We start from the raw sequence: 14,175 nt of genomic DNA, 5'->3' as shown, positions 1-14,175 counted from the left end.
CTTAATTCCTTGACCATACTTCTGGCTACTTCTGTGTAATCTGACAAGACCTGACATGGAAGGCAACTGGCGAATAGAAAAAGTCATCTGTTAAAGATCCAATGTGATGTGTGCATGTTAGACAGAAATATTTATTTTAGTTACACAGCTGCTGTGCTGTGCTGGAGCAGCAAGATTTGTCTTGTTTCCTTCCTGAATGTTCACAGGTTATTTGGCATTCCCTTGAGCTATAAATTACAGCCATAAGCTTGAACCAAAGGAGTTTGTTTAAAAGTAAGCTGGAGTAGGAAAACAGCACACACACACACACACACACCCTTGAAAAAGAAGAGAGACTTATTTCTACATCAGCCCATTAAAGCAGCCCAATTCATCTTTCTCTTGCATGGAGAACTAAGTTTCTCTAAGAATCTCACTCTGTGCTTCGCCATGAAGACGGCCACAATCTTTTTCGTAATTTTTATCAGTTTCATGGGAGGCTTAGGGAAAAATCCAAGGCCAAAGAAAAGGAGCAACGGTGACGAAATACATTTTTATACTAAAGCGAAAGATGCCTGCACGATGAATATGAGTGGAAATGGCGAAGTGAAACTCAGAATAGAATGCAGGAGTCAAGGCAAAATTTACTGGTGTGAATATACTGGGAATCCATCGCTTTGTCGTTCTTTTAATAACAACCAAAGGCTTTATTGGAATCAGATTGCCATGGACCGAAGGAAACAGACCAACGCCTGCCAGCCCAATGCGGTTCTGAAGCCTGCCATGTGCCAGAGGACTCCTCCTGAAGCTCACATGAAGCAAGTGGCTTCCAGCATAAAGCCAAACCCACAGGCAGATACTGTCAATCAAGCAAAGCCAGTCCCGAACCCCGCGACTTCTCCAAAGCAAGTTAAAAAAAGCCAAGCAGGGAAAGCCTTGCTGAAAAAAACAGGGAGACCCAAACCATCTCCTTTGCCTCCTACAAAAGCAAGCCAAGAAGGTCAGATGTCTGGAAACGATTCTGAAGCGATGAAGTTAGCGCGGAAGCATTGCTGGGAGTCCCTGCATGACATCTGTTCCTACATCATCAGCATCTTTAGCGGCTGAGGAGGAAAAGGTAATTTTGTCTCTGTCATACTAAGATGTGGTTCTCAATTTCTAAGCTGGATCTAGAACTACAGCTTGAACCCAGGAGCATGTCTTAACCCAAAAGAAAGAAAACGACAAGATTGGTTTATTGTGATAAATTAAGAGTATGGGGGGGGATGTATTAGCAAAATCCCACTAAATTAAGTGCTTCTATATCCAAATGGGATATTAAACTCATTAAATAGTGTGTTTAATGGGAACTATTTAAGCATGTGCACTTAATTCTCCATTTGAAATCACCGTGACAAAAGATTGGTTTATCTTTAGCTGGATAAAGTTGTTTAGTTATGAACCAGGTTGTTTAGTGACGAACCCAAGCTATTTAGTGATGAAACGAGCATTTTCCAGTGAGATATATTTTCAGTTAATAGTTTTGAGGTGCGCCGAAAGTTCTACCCAAGTTATTTCTACTCAAGTTATACATAAGACCTTATTAACTGGTATTACTCTAATGCTTTTCTTATAGGACATTTCCTGCTAAAGAGCTATTCCACCAGAATACTTTGAGCTCTGTTCCCCAAGAATATAGTATTTTAACTATATTTGTTGGCTCGTAAGTTTGTTTTGTTAGGTCATTCAGCCAAAGCAGTCAAGCCAATTGTGCCTAACAGGAGAACAGGCAAAAGTTCTGTCTTTCAGTGTTTTCAGTTTTATGAAAACTGTTTCCATTTTGGTGTCAAACTGTATTAAGGAACGGGGAGGGGGAGAGAATGAAAGAGAGAGTTTCTCTCTGGCAATGGTAATTTATTGTTAAACTATAGGTTGAAAGGCAGGTTGTTGATTTCCAAATGTATTCTTAGTCAATCAGCAAAGCAGATCATTAAACATCTAAAATGTATAGTCCTAATTTTATGGCTTGAAGTTAAATAGAAGAAGTATGCATTTTAATGTGTTAAATGAATATAAAAGAACATTTTACAGAAAACTATGCTGCCAATGGTGTTCACTAGATTGACTGGAAAAACGTAGGTTCTCATCTAAGTTTGACCGTGGACTTGGTTGGTAGTTCTTAGCCAGAAATCACCCTCAGCATCCATGCTATGGTTGAAGTAAGAGCCATTTCCTTCAGAAGGGGGAGGCACATGACCTCTATACCGGGAGCCTGAAAGTGATTGTCCAAGAAAAAACCCCTCTGCTACATGTATGCTTAGGAACTGTCTTTGCAGGTCTATTCTGGATAAATGTGTGAGTCTTAAAAAGCCTTAAATAGCACTTCCCTAGAATATATGATAGGGACGCAGGTGGCGCTGTGGGTTAAACCACAGAGCCTAGGACTTGCCGATCAGAAGGTCGGTGGCTCAAATCCCCACGACAGGGTGAGCTCCCGTTGCTCAGTCCCTGCTCCTGCCAACCTAGCAGTTCAAAAGCACGTCAAAGTGCAAGTAGATAAATAGGTACCGCTCTGGCGGGAAGGTAAATGGTGTTTCCGTGTGCTGCTCTGGTTCGCCAGAAGTGGCTTAGTCATGCTGGCCACATGACCCGGAAGCTTTACGGTGGCTCCCTCGGCCAATAAAGCGAGATGAGCGCCGCAACCCCAGAGTCAGTCACGACTGGACCTAATGGTCAGGGGTGAATGCTGAAACTTTTCGATCTAGAACCCAAAACATTGTGCTTGCTGGTAAAGGCTGAAAATGGAACGATGGTACCCAATAGTCAACATTCAGGACATAAGTGTCAGGGACCCCAGAGTAGAGCAAACAAAATCCCTCATTGGAAGAGATGTTTGACAGTGGAATAGACTCCCTCTGGAAATTATGGACTATCCTTCCTTGGAAATTTTAAAGCAGCGGTTAGATGGCCATGTGTCAAGGATGTTTTCGTTGAGATTCCTGCATTGCAGGGGGTTGGACTAAATGACCCCCAGGGTCCCTTCCAACTCTACGATTCTATGAATTATGCAGCTCCTTGGAATTGTGCATGCATGAATGAGTGTGTTTATCGATTTCTGATAGTTTCCAGAAACCTGGGTTTATGCTTACAAAATGCAAGCTGAATTTACTAGGAGATTCATGTGAAGCCTCCTTTGAAATCATCAATCTGCTGCCAAAATCTTGGTACAACTTCTGATAAAATATTTGTGGTACATGAAGTACAATGCAATATTTAAATTCTATGTATTTTTATAGAAAAGAAAGATCCCGTGTCTGCTTTTAAGGAGACAGCTTTCTAAACTATTTATTTCTTCTTATTTTGCAGGGCAAAAGCCTTACAGTTGCTGAGCTCCCGACAGCATTACTTTTTTCAGCTGGGTTTATATAAACACCATTACATTTTTGCAGCTGTTCTCTCTCCCCCCCCCCCATATCTCTGAGTATTTTAAACTATAGCCGCAAAGATCTCCAGGAGGAGATAGCTACAAGTCAGTATAGCAGATGCCAATTTAACGATACTGTGCACTAAATTGTACTATGTTGAGCACACTAATGGCTCACTGAACACCAAGCTATAAATATTGTTCCAGTTTGTACAACTAATTAAAAAAAATCCATGTGTGTTTACTGAAATTGTATAATATGTGCTAAGAAAGTCAATTTCCATTTAGACAAGTCTGTTAATTGAAGTAGCAAGAGGGTGGGAGGCAATGAGGAAGCGAGAAGTGAGCTAGAAAAACATTTTTCGCTCCATAAGACGCACCTAGTTTTTAGAGGAGGAAAACAAGAAAAAAAAATTCTGATGAAACAGTGGATGTATGATTTTTGTGGTTCATGCTGTGGCCACAGACATATGATTTGACGGTGAATTTGGGGTAGCCCAATGCAAAAATCCCGAGAATCCACATGGATCCATGCTTTGTAACCACGTTTTTGCGCCATTGCGGCCCCACGCAACAGTGGGTGCGTGATTTTTTTGGTGCAGGCTGTAGCCATGGACATGCTATGTGATCTGATGGTGAATTTGGGGTGACGCAATGCAAAACTCCTGAGGATCCATGGGCCTTTACCTCCCCCTCCCAGGCAGTCTCTGCTAGCCTCCCTTATCTTTCTCCCGATCCCACCGATCAGCTGCTACCTTTCAACACTCCCTTCCCTCTTGTTTGCCTTAGTGTCTTTTGGAGCAGTTTTTTTGTTCCTCCTTTTCTTCTAATTTCTCTCCTCGTTGATTTAGTCTTCCTGTCTCCCCTCCTTGCATGTTTGCTGTCTTTACCTCCCCCCTCCCAGGCAGCCTCCTTTATTGCTAGCGTCCCTTATCTCGCTTCCAATCGCTTCCGATCAGCGGCTTTGTTTCAACACCCACTTCCCTCCTTCAAAACAAAACCAAAAAAAGGATGATCTGCTTTTTGCCCCTGGCCAATTTGACTCCAGGGACCATACATTTGCTCCATAAGACGCACAGACATTTCCCCTTACTTTTTAGGAAGAAAAAAGTGTGTCTTATGGAGCAAAAAATACGGTAATTTGAGGTGCACTTGTAAGCATGTTGATAAAGCTATTGCTGATGCACATTCTGTCCTTACCCCCAATATATCAATGTGGATGACATTTGGATTCTATTGAAGGCAGTAGTTTTTGTCCCAGACCCCTAAGAACCGAACCTCTTCATAGGGTGAAACTGAGCAGCTTATTCCTATGACCAGAAGCAGTGGCAGACGTTGGAGACTCAAATTTCAGGGGTTGCCCAATTTTAGCATTGCCCAGAGGCTTTGCGCGCAGCATGACCGAACCAATCACACTTCTCTAAATCCAGCTCTGCCAAAGGCAAAGTTCCAGACCATGCAGGAAGGAACCCACCACTGTGACTCCTCCTGCTGACATAGAATTGCCAAAAAAGTGAATGTCGGGGTTTAGGGTGTTTTTGTTTTTTTAAGCAGGTTGCCCTCATCATTTCCTTTGGACATCACAGAGCTTTCTTTCGCTAGCTAGCAAGAACAGTGGCTGCTCTGGACACTTCTATATGAGAAAAGGTGCAAAAAAAAAAAAAAAAAAAAAAAAAAGCTTTGGCCATAGATGGCTATGGGTGAATTAAGCCCTTGGGCCAAAAATGGATAGCCGCATGCTGCAAACCATGAGGAAGGGGCTTTGTGTTCATAGAAGGGCAATTTAGAGCAGGGCTGCCAACTTTGAGGAATGAACAAAATGGTTTATTCAAGCACTGAACAACCTTTGGTAAGTATTCTGGGTGGGGTTAAGGTGGTGGTATATAACATTAATAATAATGATGATGATTTTTTATTTATATCCCACCCTCCCCAGCCAAAGCCGGACTCAGAGCTGCTAACAACAGTAAAATAATACAACATTCTAAAATCATTTCATTATAAAATCAGTTCAAATCAAATTAATGGCAACCATTGAGCTAGAGTTCTGTGAGGATTACCAAAGGCCTGGTGGAACAGCTCTGTCTTGCAGGCCTTGCGGAAAGATGTCAAGTCCCGCAGGGCCCTAGTCTCTTGTGACGGAGCGTTCCACCAGATCAGAGCCACAGCCGAAAAAGCCCTGGCTCTGGTTGAGGCCAGCCTAACCTCTCTGTGGCCCGGGACCTCCAAGATGTTTTTGTTTGAAGATCGTAAGGTCCTCCGTGGGACATACCAGGAGAGGCAGCCCCGTAGGTACGAGGGTCCTAGGCCGTATAGGGCTTTAAAGGTTAAAACCAGCACCTTAAACCTGATCCTGTACTCCACCGGGAGCCAGTGCAGCTGGTATAGCACTGGGTGAATGTGATCCCACAGCAAGGACCCCGTAAGGAGTCTTCTGCACCCGTATTCTGCATTCTGCACCCGCTGGAGTTTCTGGGTCAGCTTCAAGGGCAGGCCCAAATACAGTGGTGCCTCGCAAGACGAAATTAATTCGTTCCGCGAGTTTTGTTGTCTTGCGATTTTTTTCGTCTTGCGAAGCACGGTGTCGGGAAAGTTTTGGAAAAGCTTCAAAAATCACCAAAGTCTTTAAAAACCTCAAAAAAGGCTACCACACCGCGTTCTATGAGTTGCTCCTCGAAGTTAAGTCGCAACTGTATTAACGGTGTTAAGAAAAAGGAAACAAACTTGCAAGACGTTTCCGTCTTGCGAAGCAAGCCCATAGGGAAAATCGTCTTGCGAAGCAGCTCAAAAAACAAAAAACCCTTTCGTCTAGCGAGTTTTTTGTCTTGCGAGGCATTCGTCTTGCGAGGTACCACTGTAGAGTGAGTTACAATAATCCAGTCTGGAGGTGACTGTCGCATGGATCACAGTGGCTAGGTCAGGGCGAGAGAGGTAAGGAGCCAACTGCTTAGCTTGGGGGAGGTGAAACCCCCACCCCCATGCTTCAGAAGACAAGGAAAAGAAAAGGGACATATTTTTCCTGTCACATTCTCCTGAACTGAGTAGACCATCCCACTACACATAGCAAGGTTGGGGAACTTGTGGTCCTCCAGACTTTGTTGGGCTCCAACTCCCACCAGCACCAGGTGAGCCATAGGTGAGCGGGTTGCAGTCCAGCAACATCTGGATGGTCACAGTTTTCCCATCCCTGATACAGAGCATCAAAACAACAAAATACTTCTGTTTGGAAGAGAGAGAGAGAAAATATAGGGAAAAGACAAGAGAGAGCAGTACTTAAAAAGTCTGCTCCAGACTGTTTGAGGCCATGAACAGGAGCCCTTTTCATAACCCGTGTGTCTTAGAGGGTGGGGGATACATTGGAACATTTTGATGCGAGTCCAGTGAACACAGGTGACACTGAGTACCTATTCATCATCATCATCATCATCATAGACTTTATTGCGCTAACCATAGGCCATGGCATCATTCAGAAAAATAAAAGGAAAAACATCAATAACCATAAGAATCATTAGGCACCACGCATACAATATAAACCACTGTCACAACTACTAAGATTGTTTGTTGCATAAAATAGAATAGCAGAAGATTCTCTAGTAAAATGTGCCAAATTAAATATCCGAATCCTCTTTGCAGTTGTCCGCTATTTTATCTAGTTCTTTCCTCCTGATCTTCTTAGCTGCCAACGCATAGAGTGCTACTTTATAAGTTACAAAGTCATCAGTATCGCTCAGCACCCTTTCCACCCTTTCCACCCTATTCAAGTGAGTTCCATTCGGAAACGGGTTTTATGAATTGGTCTCTTGGGTATATATATAACGGGCACTGCAATAAATAGTGGCACAGGTCCTCCACACAGGGTTGCCCACACAGACAAAGTCTCTCTTCATACGGTATACTTTGCCGTAGCGTCCATCCAACACCACCGAGGGCATCTATTGGAATTGTAATTCTTTCAAAGCGATTCTAAGCACAGCAAGTGAGAGCTTTGACAGGTAACTGGCCCGGGCCGGCTCCATTTTAATAAGTGGAAACCATGGCGAACTCTTGGTAGAAGCCATCATGGTTAGATCCCTAAAGAGACAATCTCTTAAGTGCCTCTTGTCCATCTTCATAGTCACCTGAAATTGGTATTCGGACAAGAGGCGTTGGACACTCTCCTTCCAACAGTTGGTCTGTTTCTGTTCTGTGTGTGACATAGTGGGGAATCTCTCCTCCGAAAGAAATTGAAGTCTTTTCACATAATTTAAGCACAGGTAATCAATTCTAGCCTGTATTGTTGTCACGCCAGCTTCAACGCGGAGAAGAGCAGCTGGAGTCCCATTGAGGAGCGAGAGCACTTTCCTGAGGAATTTGTTCTGCACTATTTCTAAGGCTTTGTTGGCATTGGGTCCTTGCCCCATATCACTACTCCCTGAAGCATCTGGGAAACCACTTTAGTGGCAAAGATTTTCAATAGCTGACCACCCGCCATAAAGGTTCCAATAGCTGACCACCCACCATAAAATAGAATTTCATTAATGCCCCACAAGCTTTCTGCGCTTTGAGTTTCGTAGCCTTGATGTGACCTATCCATTTGAAAGCAATACGAGGCCACCCAAAAACAAGGGAGTGGTTTCTGCATACTTGGTTGCAGGCAGGGGTGACACACCTTAGACATGGAGAAATATATATGGAGAAGCTTACATGGTACACAATCAACATCTTGGAGGTCCTAGGACTTAGAGATTGTTGATGGCTGCTGAATCATTAGGGGAAGGGGGAAGGGACTGAATAATAACCGAGGAGTTGAGCAGACTATGAGTCCATCAGGGGTGCCAACTTAAATAAAATATATGGGGGGGCAGGTAAGCCCCACCCTGCATAATTGATCACATGACATGGTGCACACACGCCTTTTGAATGGCAATGCCCATCAACTGGGGAAGCTGGCCCCCTCAAATATTTTATTGGGAAGGCTGAAGACCCCTTGGTCCCTATGGAGCCATCAGTTATGTGCAATTCAGACATGGAATGTCAGGAGCACAGAAGAAAATGGAAGGGGGGGGGAGTAGAGCAGGAATTGGTCTGCTGAAATCCCTACATTGGGTTCAATTTCTCTGTCAATAAGTCCAGAAGGAACACCCACCATAGGGACAGCCTTACTGCCATTCTTGGATGACCAGCCTTGTAAAATGATTGCACCAAGGTTCATCTAAAGCAGGCATCCCCAAACTTGGACCTCCAGCTGTTCTGGGACTAGAGATCCCATCATCCCTGACCACTGGTCCTGTTAGCTAAGGATGATCGGAGTTGTAGTCCCAAAACAGCTGGAGGGCCAAGTCTGGGGGTGCCTGATCTAAAGGTTCGTCAGCCTGGGAAAGTAGCCCATCCGAGAGAAGGAAAACTATCTTAAATCTCTGCTACCTTATGGGATATTTTCTGGGGAAGAAAAGACTAAGGAGTAAACTGTACACAAATCTAGAGTAGGGACCCTAAGATGGTTGGATGGCGCCTTGTATGCATCCTTCCAGCAACTCCTGCAGCAGGTATGAAATGTATTGCTCTGCTTCCCTTTGGACCACATCAATGAGGCCAAGCAGGGGAATCATCTTATCATCTGAGCAGCTCAGGACCTTCATACACACTGCCCAGGCTTGCACCCCAAAGAGGTCACTTCAGTGCTGCTGGCGCAGTGGTTTGGCTTCACTTTCAGAGGTGCACTCCATTGTCTCACAAGACAGATAGATGCCAACAACAACATCTAAAGCAGCAGAGCAAAGCAGTCTTGGAAGTTTGTGGGTAAAGTGGTCATTAATGGGAGCACGGATATCAATAATGTGCCCAAAGGCTAGCTAACACACTGAGCAGAAACACAGTGGCATTTGCTTGGAATGGATCTGGGCTTGTCTTGAGACTGACCCATAGAATGTTTACTTGGTCTTGGTCATATTATGTTCTACGGTTGAGATTAGTACATGACCCAGATGCAAAGATTGGTAAAAGAGACCTTTGAAAGGATCTTGCCAAGTTACTTGGTCCTACTTTTGCCCACTTTTAGCACTTGCATAAATTTAATATATGGATGATTATTTTTATTTATTGAATTTCTATACCGCCCTATACCCAGAGGTCTCATGATGTGAATATGACCTACAACTTAGTGCTACTAATTCTGTTGCGTTAGTAGGCAGCAGATAGTGGTGGCTATCATATCCTGACTGATTGTGATTCCTTTTCTTTTTAAAAAATTGTGCTGTTTTTCAGCCAAAATTTTCTACAAAATCTTCTTGCATCAGTTAACGTTTAATATAAATAACAACATTCCATGCACAAGGGATCAGAGGTTAGGGGACTTCTAGATACAAATCAAAACAAAACTACAGTCCCTGACTCTAGGCTAACATTCTAGAAAGAAGGAACAAAGTGTTAAAAGTTAGGGGAAGGTTACTATGACTGATTTGAATCAAGCTGATCTTCCTTTTGCTGGGATGGAGGTATTGTAACTATGCTCACCATTGCAGCCACAGGACAGAAACATGGATTTCTGTTTGAGAGAAAGAAGGAACCCTTCTTTGTGGTGTTCTTCCTGGGAAAGAGAGTGGGCAACATTCAAACACCCCTGATCTGATGTTCAGAGGTAGCGCCCTTATGAATCTGATTTGGGAAGGGGAATCATTCAGGTAAATTTCAATTTCATTACAAGCCTGGAACAAGGAATATTAGACCATACCTGCAGTACACCGTGCATGCAGTAGAACTGAACGCCTAGGCAGAAATTGCTTTCAGATATTTTCACAGACTGGATCTTTTCAGGTAGCTCAGTTTGCCAGCAAGCTAGTTCAGAAAAGAAAGGCTCTCTGTTGTCCCTTCACTAAAACCACTGTAGAACTAAAGAAAACATACCACAGTAGGAAAAATACATCCTGTAGATTGACTAGCCAAAGGGCTTTTATAGCACATTTCTTCAAATGGTGCTGGGCCCTGGCCATAACTCAAACAGCAGCCTTGCTTCTTTGCCTGATGCTGTACAATGTCTGTTTTGAAAGCCAATAATGACTCTCTTGTCTAACGCTATGCTTTCTGTGCCACATGTGAAAGTGGCACAGAGCAATAATTGTTTGTCCACTAGGTGACACTGCAGCTGTTGGGAAACAGCCTCCCCATTGCATAGTGTGCATTGCATGGTGTCCCTTGCAAAACACATGCAAGATTATTGGCATCTTGAATGTCAAAGAGTGAGAAGACATGGCGGCTACATGCTAATACAGGAGAACATTTCCTTTCTTAAGAAGTTCATTATGTTGTTGTTGTTTAGTCGTTTAGTCATGTCCGACTCTTCGTGACCCCACGGACCAGAGCACGCCAGGCACTCCTGTCTTCCACTGCCTCCCTCAGTTTGGTCAAACTCATGTTAGTAGCTTCGAGAACACTGTCCAACTATCTCGTCTTCTATCGTCCCCTTCTCCTTGTCTTTCCCAACATCAGGGTCTTTTCCAGGGAGTCTTCTCTTCTCATGAGGTGGCCAGAGTATTGGAGCCTCAGCTTCAGGATCTGTCCTTCCAGGGAGCACTCAAGGCTGATTTCCTTAAGAATGGAGAGGTTTGATCTTCTTGCAGTCCATGGGACTCTCAAGAGTCTCCTCCAGCACCATAATTCAAAAGCATCCATTCTTCGGCAATCAGCCTTCTTTATGGTCCAGCTCTCACCTCCATACATCACTACTGGGAAAACCATAGCTTTAACTATACGGACCTTTGTCGGCAAGGAGGTGTCTCTGCTTTTTAAGATGCTGTAGAGCACAGTTAATGCATAAAATGTTTTGCAATTGGTTATCCTATCCCTTCTATTTCCTACTCTGTAATTGCTGAATGATAACTACAATTTCCTGGTCCAAACTGAGATAGAGTGAATTGCCTAAGCTTATCCATGGTAATGTATCATTTCTGAGCTAGGAACTAAAAACGAGTCTGTCCAAAACATTAACTTGATCAAAGGGAAGAGCGACCAATAGAGAGCACTCAAGCACTCCCTGGATTAACACTGTAAAGAAGAAGAGTTTCGATTTGATATCCCACTTTATTACTACCCTAAGGAGTCTCAAAGCGGCTAACATTCTCCTTTCCCTTCCTCCCCCACAACAAACACTCTGTGAGGTGAGTGGGGCTGAGAGACTTCAGAGAAATGTGACTGGCCCAAGGTCACCCAGCAGCTGCATGTGGAGGAGCAGGGAATCGAACCCAGTTCACCAGATTACAAGTCCACCACTCTTAACCACTACACCACACTGGCTCTCCTGCACCACACTGGCACACTGGCACACAAAGAAGCCAGAGCTCATCCCTCTGCCTTTTTCAATAGTCCCTTATTAGGAAGGGAGAAGAAATTCCATCCGGTTTGCATTTGAAGCCAAATCTATCAAGTCCACACTTCGCAAAACAGTATGGGAACCGAAGCACAGCCATTCTTCCAAATTCGCACTTATCGGAATTTTGCAAAGCAATCCCAAACAGTATTTACAAGAATGTACATATCAGAGAGGAACTGCATAAAAATGAATAGATTAGTGAAAACAACATACTAAAATGCATTATATTAGGAGAAATTGCTGACAAAAGTTTACTTATTAGGAGAAATTCACACTAAAACACTGAAGAATTTTCATGAAGATTTCAAAAAAAATTCTTTCTTTCTTTTTTACAAATGGCTGCAGAAATGTGAAGAACTGGATTTAGGTTTGGAAGGGTGAGAGACTGAGAGAACCAAAGACTGACAGAACCCACCTATGAACCAGTTCAGTACACCTTACAGATGTGGACCAAGCAAACTCCTCCAGCCTCTCTAGGTGTGATTGATAGCGAAAAAAACTAGCTGGCAGTGATGCCATATTGCATAAAATCTCTGCAGAAGATTACTTCTTTTCCACTTGGAAAAAGAACAACCCATAATCCCAATTGCATGAATTTGCTTTTTGCATATGCAGGGTTATTTCTGCATCACCCTTGCAACAAATTGGGCAAGTCTCTCCTTCGCATTCTGCCTTGGAAGGGTGCGTGTTACCCACTTTCTGTAAAATTGTGAGACTGCCCTCTATCAAGAAGGGGCTCATTTTAAGGACATACATTTTAAGGCAGTCAGCCCTTCAGATTTATTTGTAAAGAAACCTCTTTGAGTACAAGTGGCTTTGCTTTGAGCAAATATGAACAAGATTGCACATTGCGTGATGTGGGAGTGATTTAAAGACATAGTCCAGCCAGAGGCATTTGTTTTCAGGTAATGAATGCTTCTTTGAACCAATCCCACCCCACTTGCAATTTACATCTGTCACCACACAGGGTAGCCTAAACTGAGGTTGTGTGTTCAGCTGAATGCCACCCAAACTTCAGCAGCTTTAGTAAACAATATCTGGCAAGAGTGGTCTGATTTTATATTTGAAAACAGGTGGGTGAGTGAATATGTATTATTGGCAAAGTCATGAATGTAGTTTTAAGATTCTTATCTTTCTCATCACCACCCATATTAAGATTTGGGTGGCCTCCTCTTTTATGTCAGGGTGATCTGGGCAGATCTACGCTTCCTGCAGAGTTTGCTGCAGGCACACCAAACATGTGCACACGAGGGTGCTGTGTACTTAATTTAACACCTGAATACACGCCTTGAGGAGCTAATCAAGGTTCCCAGATGTTAAAGACAAGTTAAAAGTTCCCAGTTTGCTAAAGAGACAAATGCAGGGTCCAGGCTGATTCATTTGGGAAGAGTGGTCTTTGGGGTCCCAAGTCACATAAGGCTTTGACAGTAATGGATCCAGAAGCACACCCAAACTACATACCTGCTCCTTCGGAGGGAGTATAACCTAGGGTTGCCAGACATCCCTGGTTCCTGGGGACAGTCCCCAGATTTGCAAATCTGTCCCCAGGAAATGTGGCAGCAGCAGTCTCAACAGCCTGGAGCCAGTCTGGTAGCACAGTTGGCTCTGGCAGGCTTCAGTAGCTGCTCGCTGCCATGATGCCCACCATTTCCCCTGCGCCACAGCAGTGAGCAGCTCCTGAAGCCAGCCAGAGCCAACTGCACTACCAGGCTGGTTCCAGGCTGCTGATTGCCGCTGCAGAAGGGGAACCAGAGACGTCCGGTGGTACAGATCTCCTTCCCCCTTCCTCCTTCCCCCTTTGTTTTGACTGATCAGGGGAGGTTCGGGAGTTGTGGGCGGGCGGCCGTTGCCCAGGAGGGGTGCAGGACACGTGGTTTCTCTGCCAGGCAAGGCACAAAGCCCTTCTTTTGCACCCTGTGAAACATAAATGTGCAGAGTTTTTAAAAAACTGGGCAACGGCCACCCGCCCATGACTCCCGAGCCTCCCCTGATCAGTCAAAATAAAGGGGGAAGGGGGCAGGAGATTGGGGGAGGCTCGGGAGTCGTGGGCAGGTGGCCGTTGCCCAGTTTTTTTAAAAAACTCTGTGCATTTATGTTTCATAGGGTGCGAAAGAAGGGCTTTGCACCTTTATACAATATGCGTGCTTGGGCCCAGGGTATTTTGTCTCACCGTCCTCACTACTGACTCCCTGTTGCTACTCAGCTTCAAAGGACAAAAAATGTCCCCGGATTCATTGAAAAAATATCTGGTAACCATAGTATAACCCCATCCGTAGGCCAGACACACATACCCCATCCAGTATAGGGAACCAGCCACTGACAGTGCCTCAGCCTGGATTGAACTGTAGTTTATTGACTCTCATCCAGTTCATTATTATAGCTGGATACCAATCTAGCACATCCATTACTAGACTAAGGTTACCAGACATCCCCGTTTCCTGGGGACAGT

The 14,175-nt window shown here is 44.1% G+C and overlaps 1 protein-coding gene across 1 annotated transcript; it reads left to right on the top strand.

Moving 5' to 3' along the window:
• Positions 1-341: 341 nt before the first annotated feature.
• FGFBP2 (fibroblast growth factor binding protein 2) lies at positions 342-3,599 on the top strand. Its single transcript, XM_081020199.1, has 2 exons — positions 342-1,096; positions 3,325-3,599. The coding sequence occupies exon 1, from the start codon at positions 430-432 to the stop codon at positions 1,084-1,086; it is 657 nt and encodes a 218-aa protein (XP_080876325.1). The 5' UTR covers positions 342-429; the 3' UTR covers positions 1,087-1,096; positions 3,325-3,599.
• The last annotated feature ends 10,576 nt before the right edge of the window (positions 3,600-14,175 follow it).

Source organism: Podarcis pityusensis (genome assembly GCF_964106645.2).
Source record: "Podarcis pityusensis genome assembly, chromosome: 9".
NCBI lineage: Eukaryota > Metazoa > Chordata > Lepidosauria > Squamata > Lacertidae > Podarcis > Podarcis pityusensis.
Note: the sequence above shows the minus strand (reverse complement) of the source record. Positions and strands in the feature narration are given on the sequence as shown.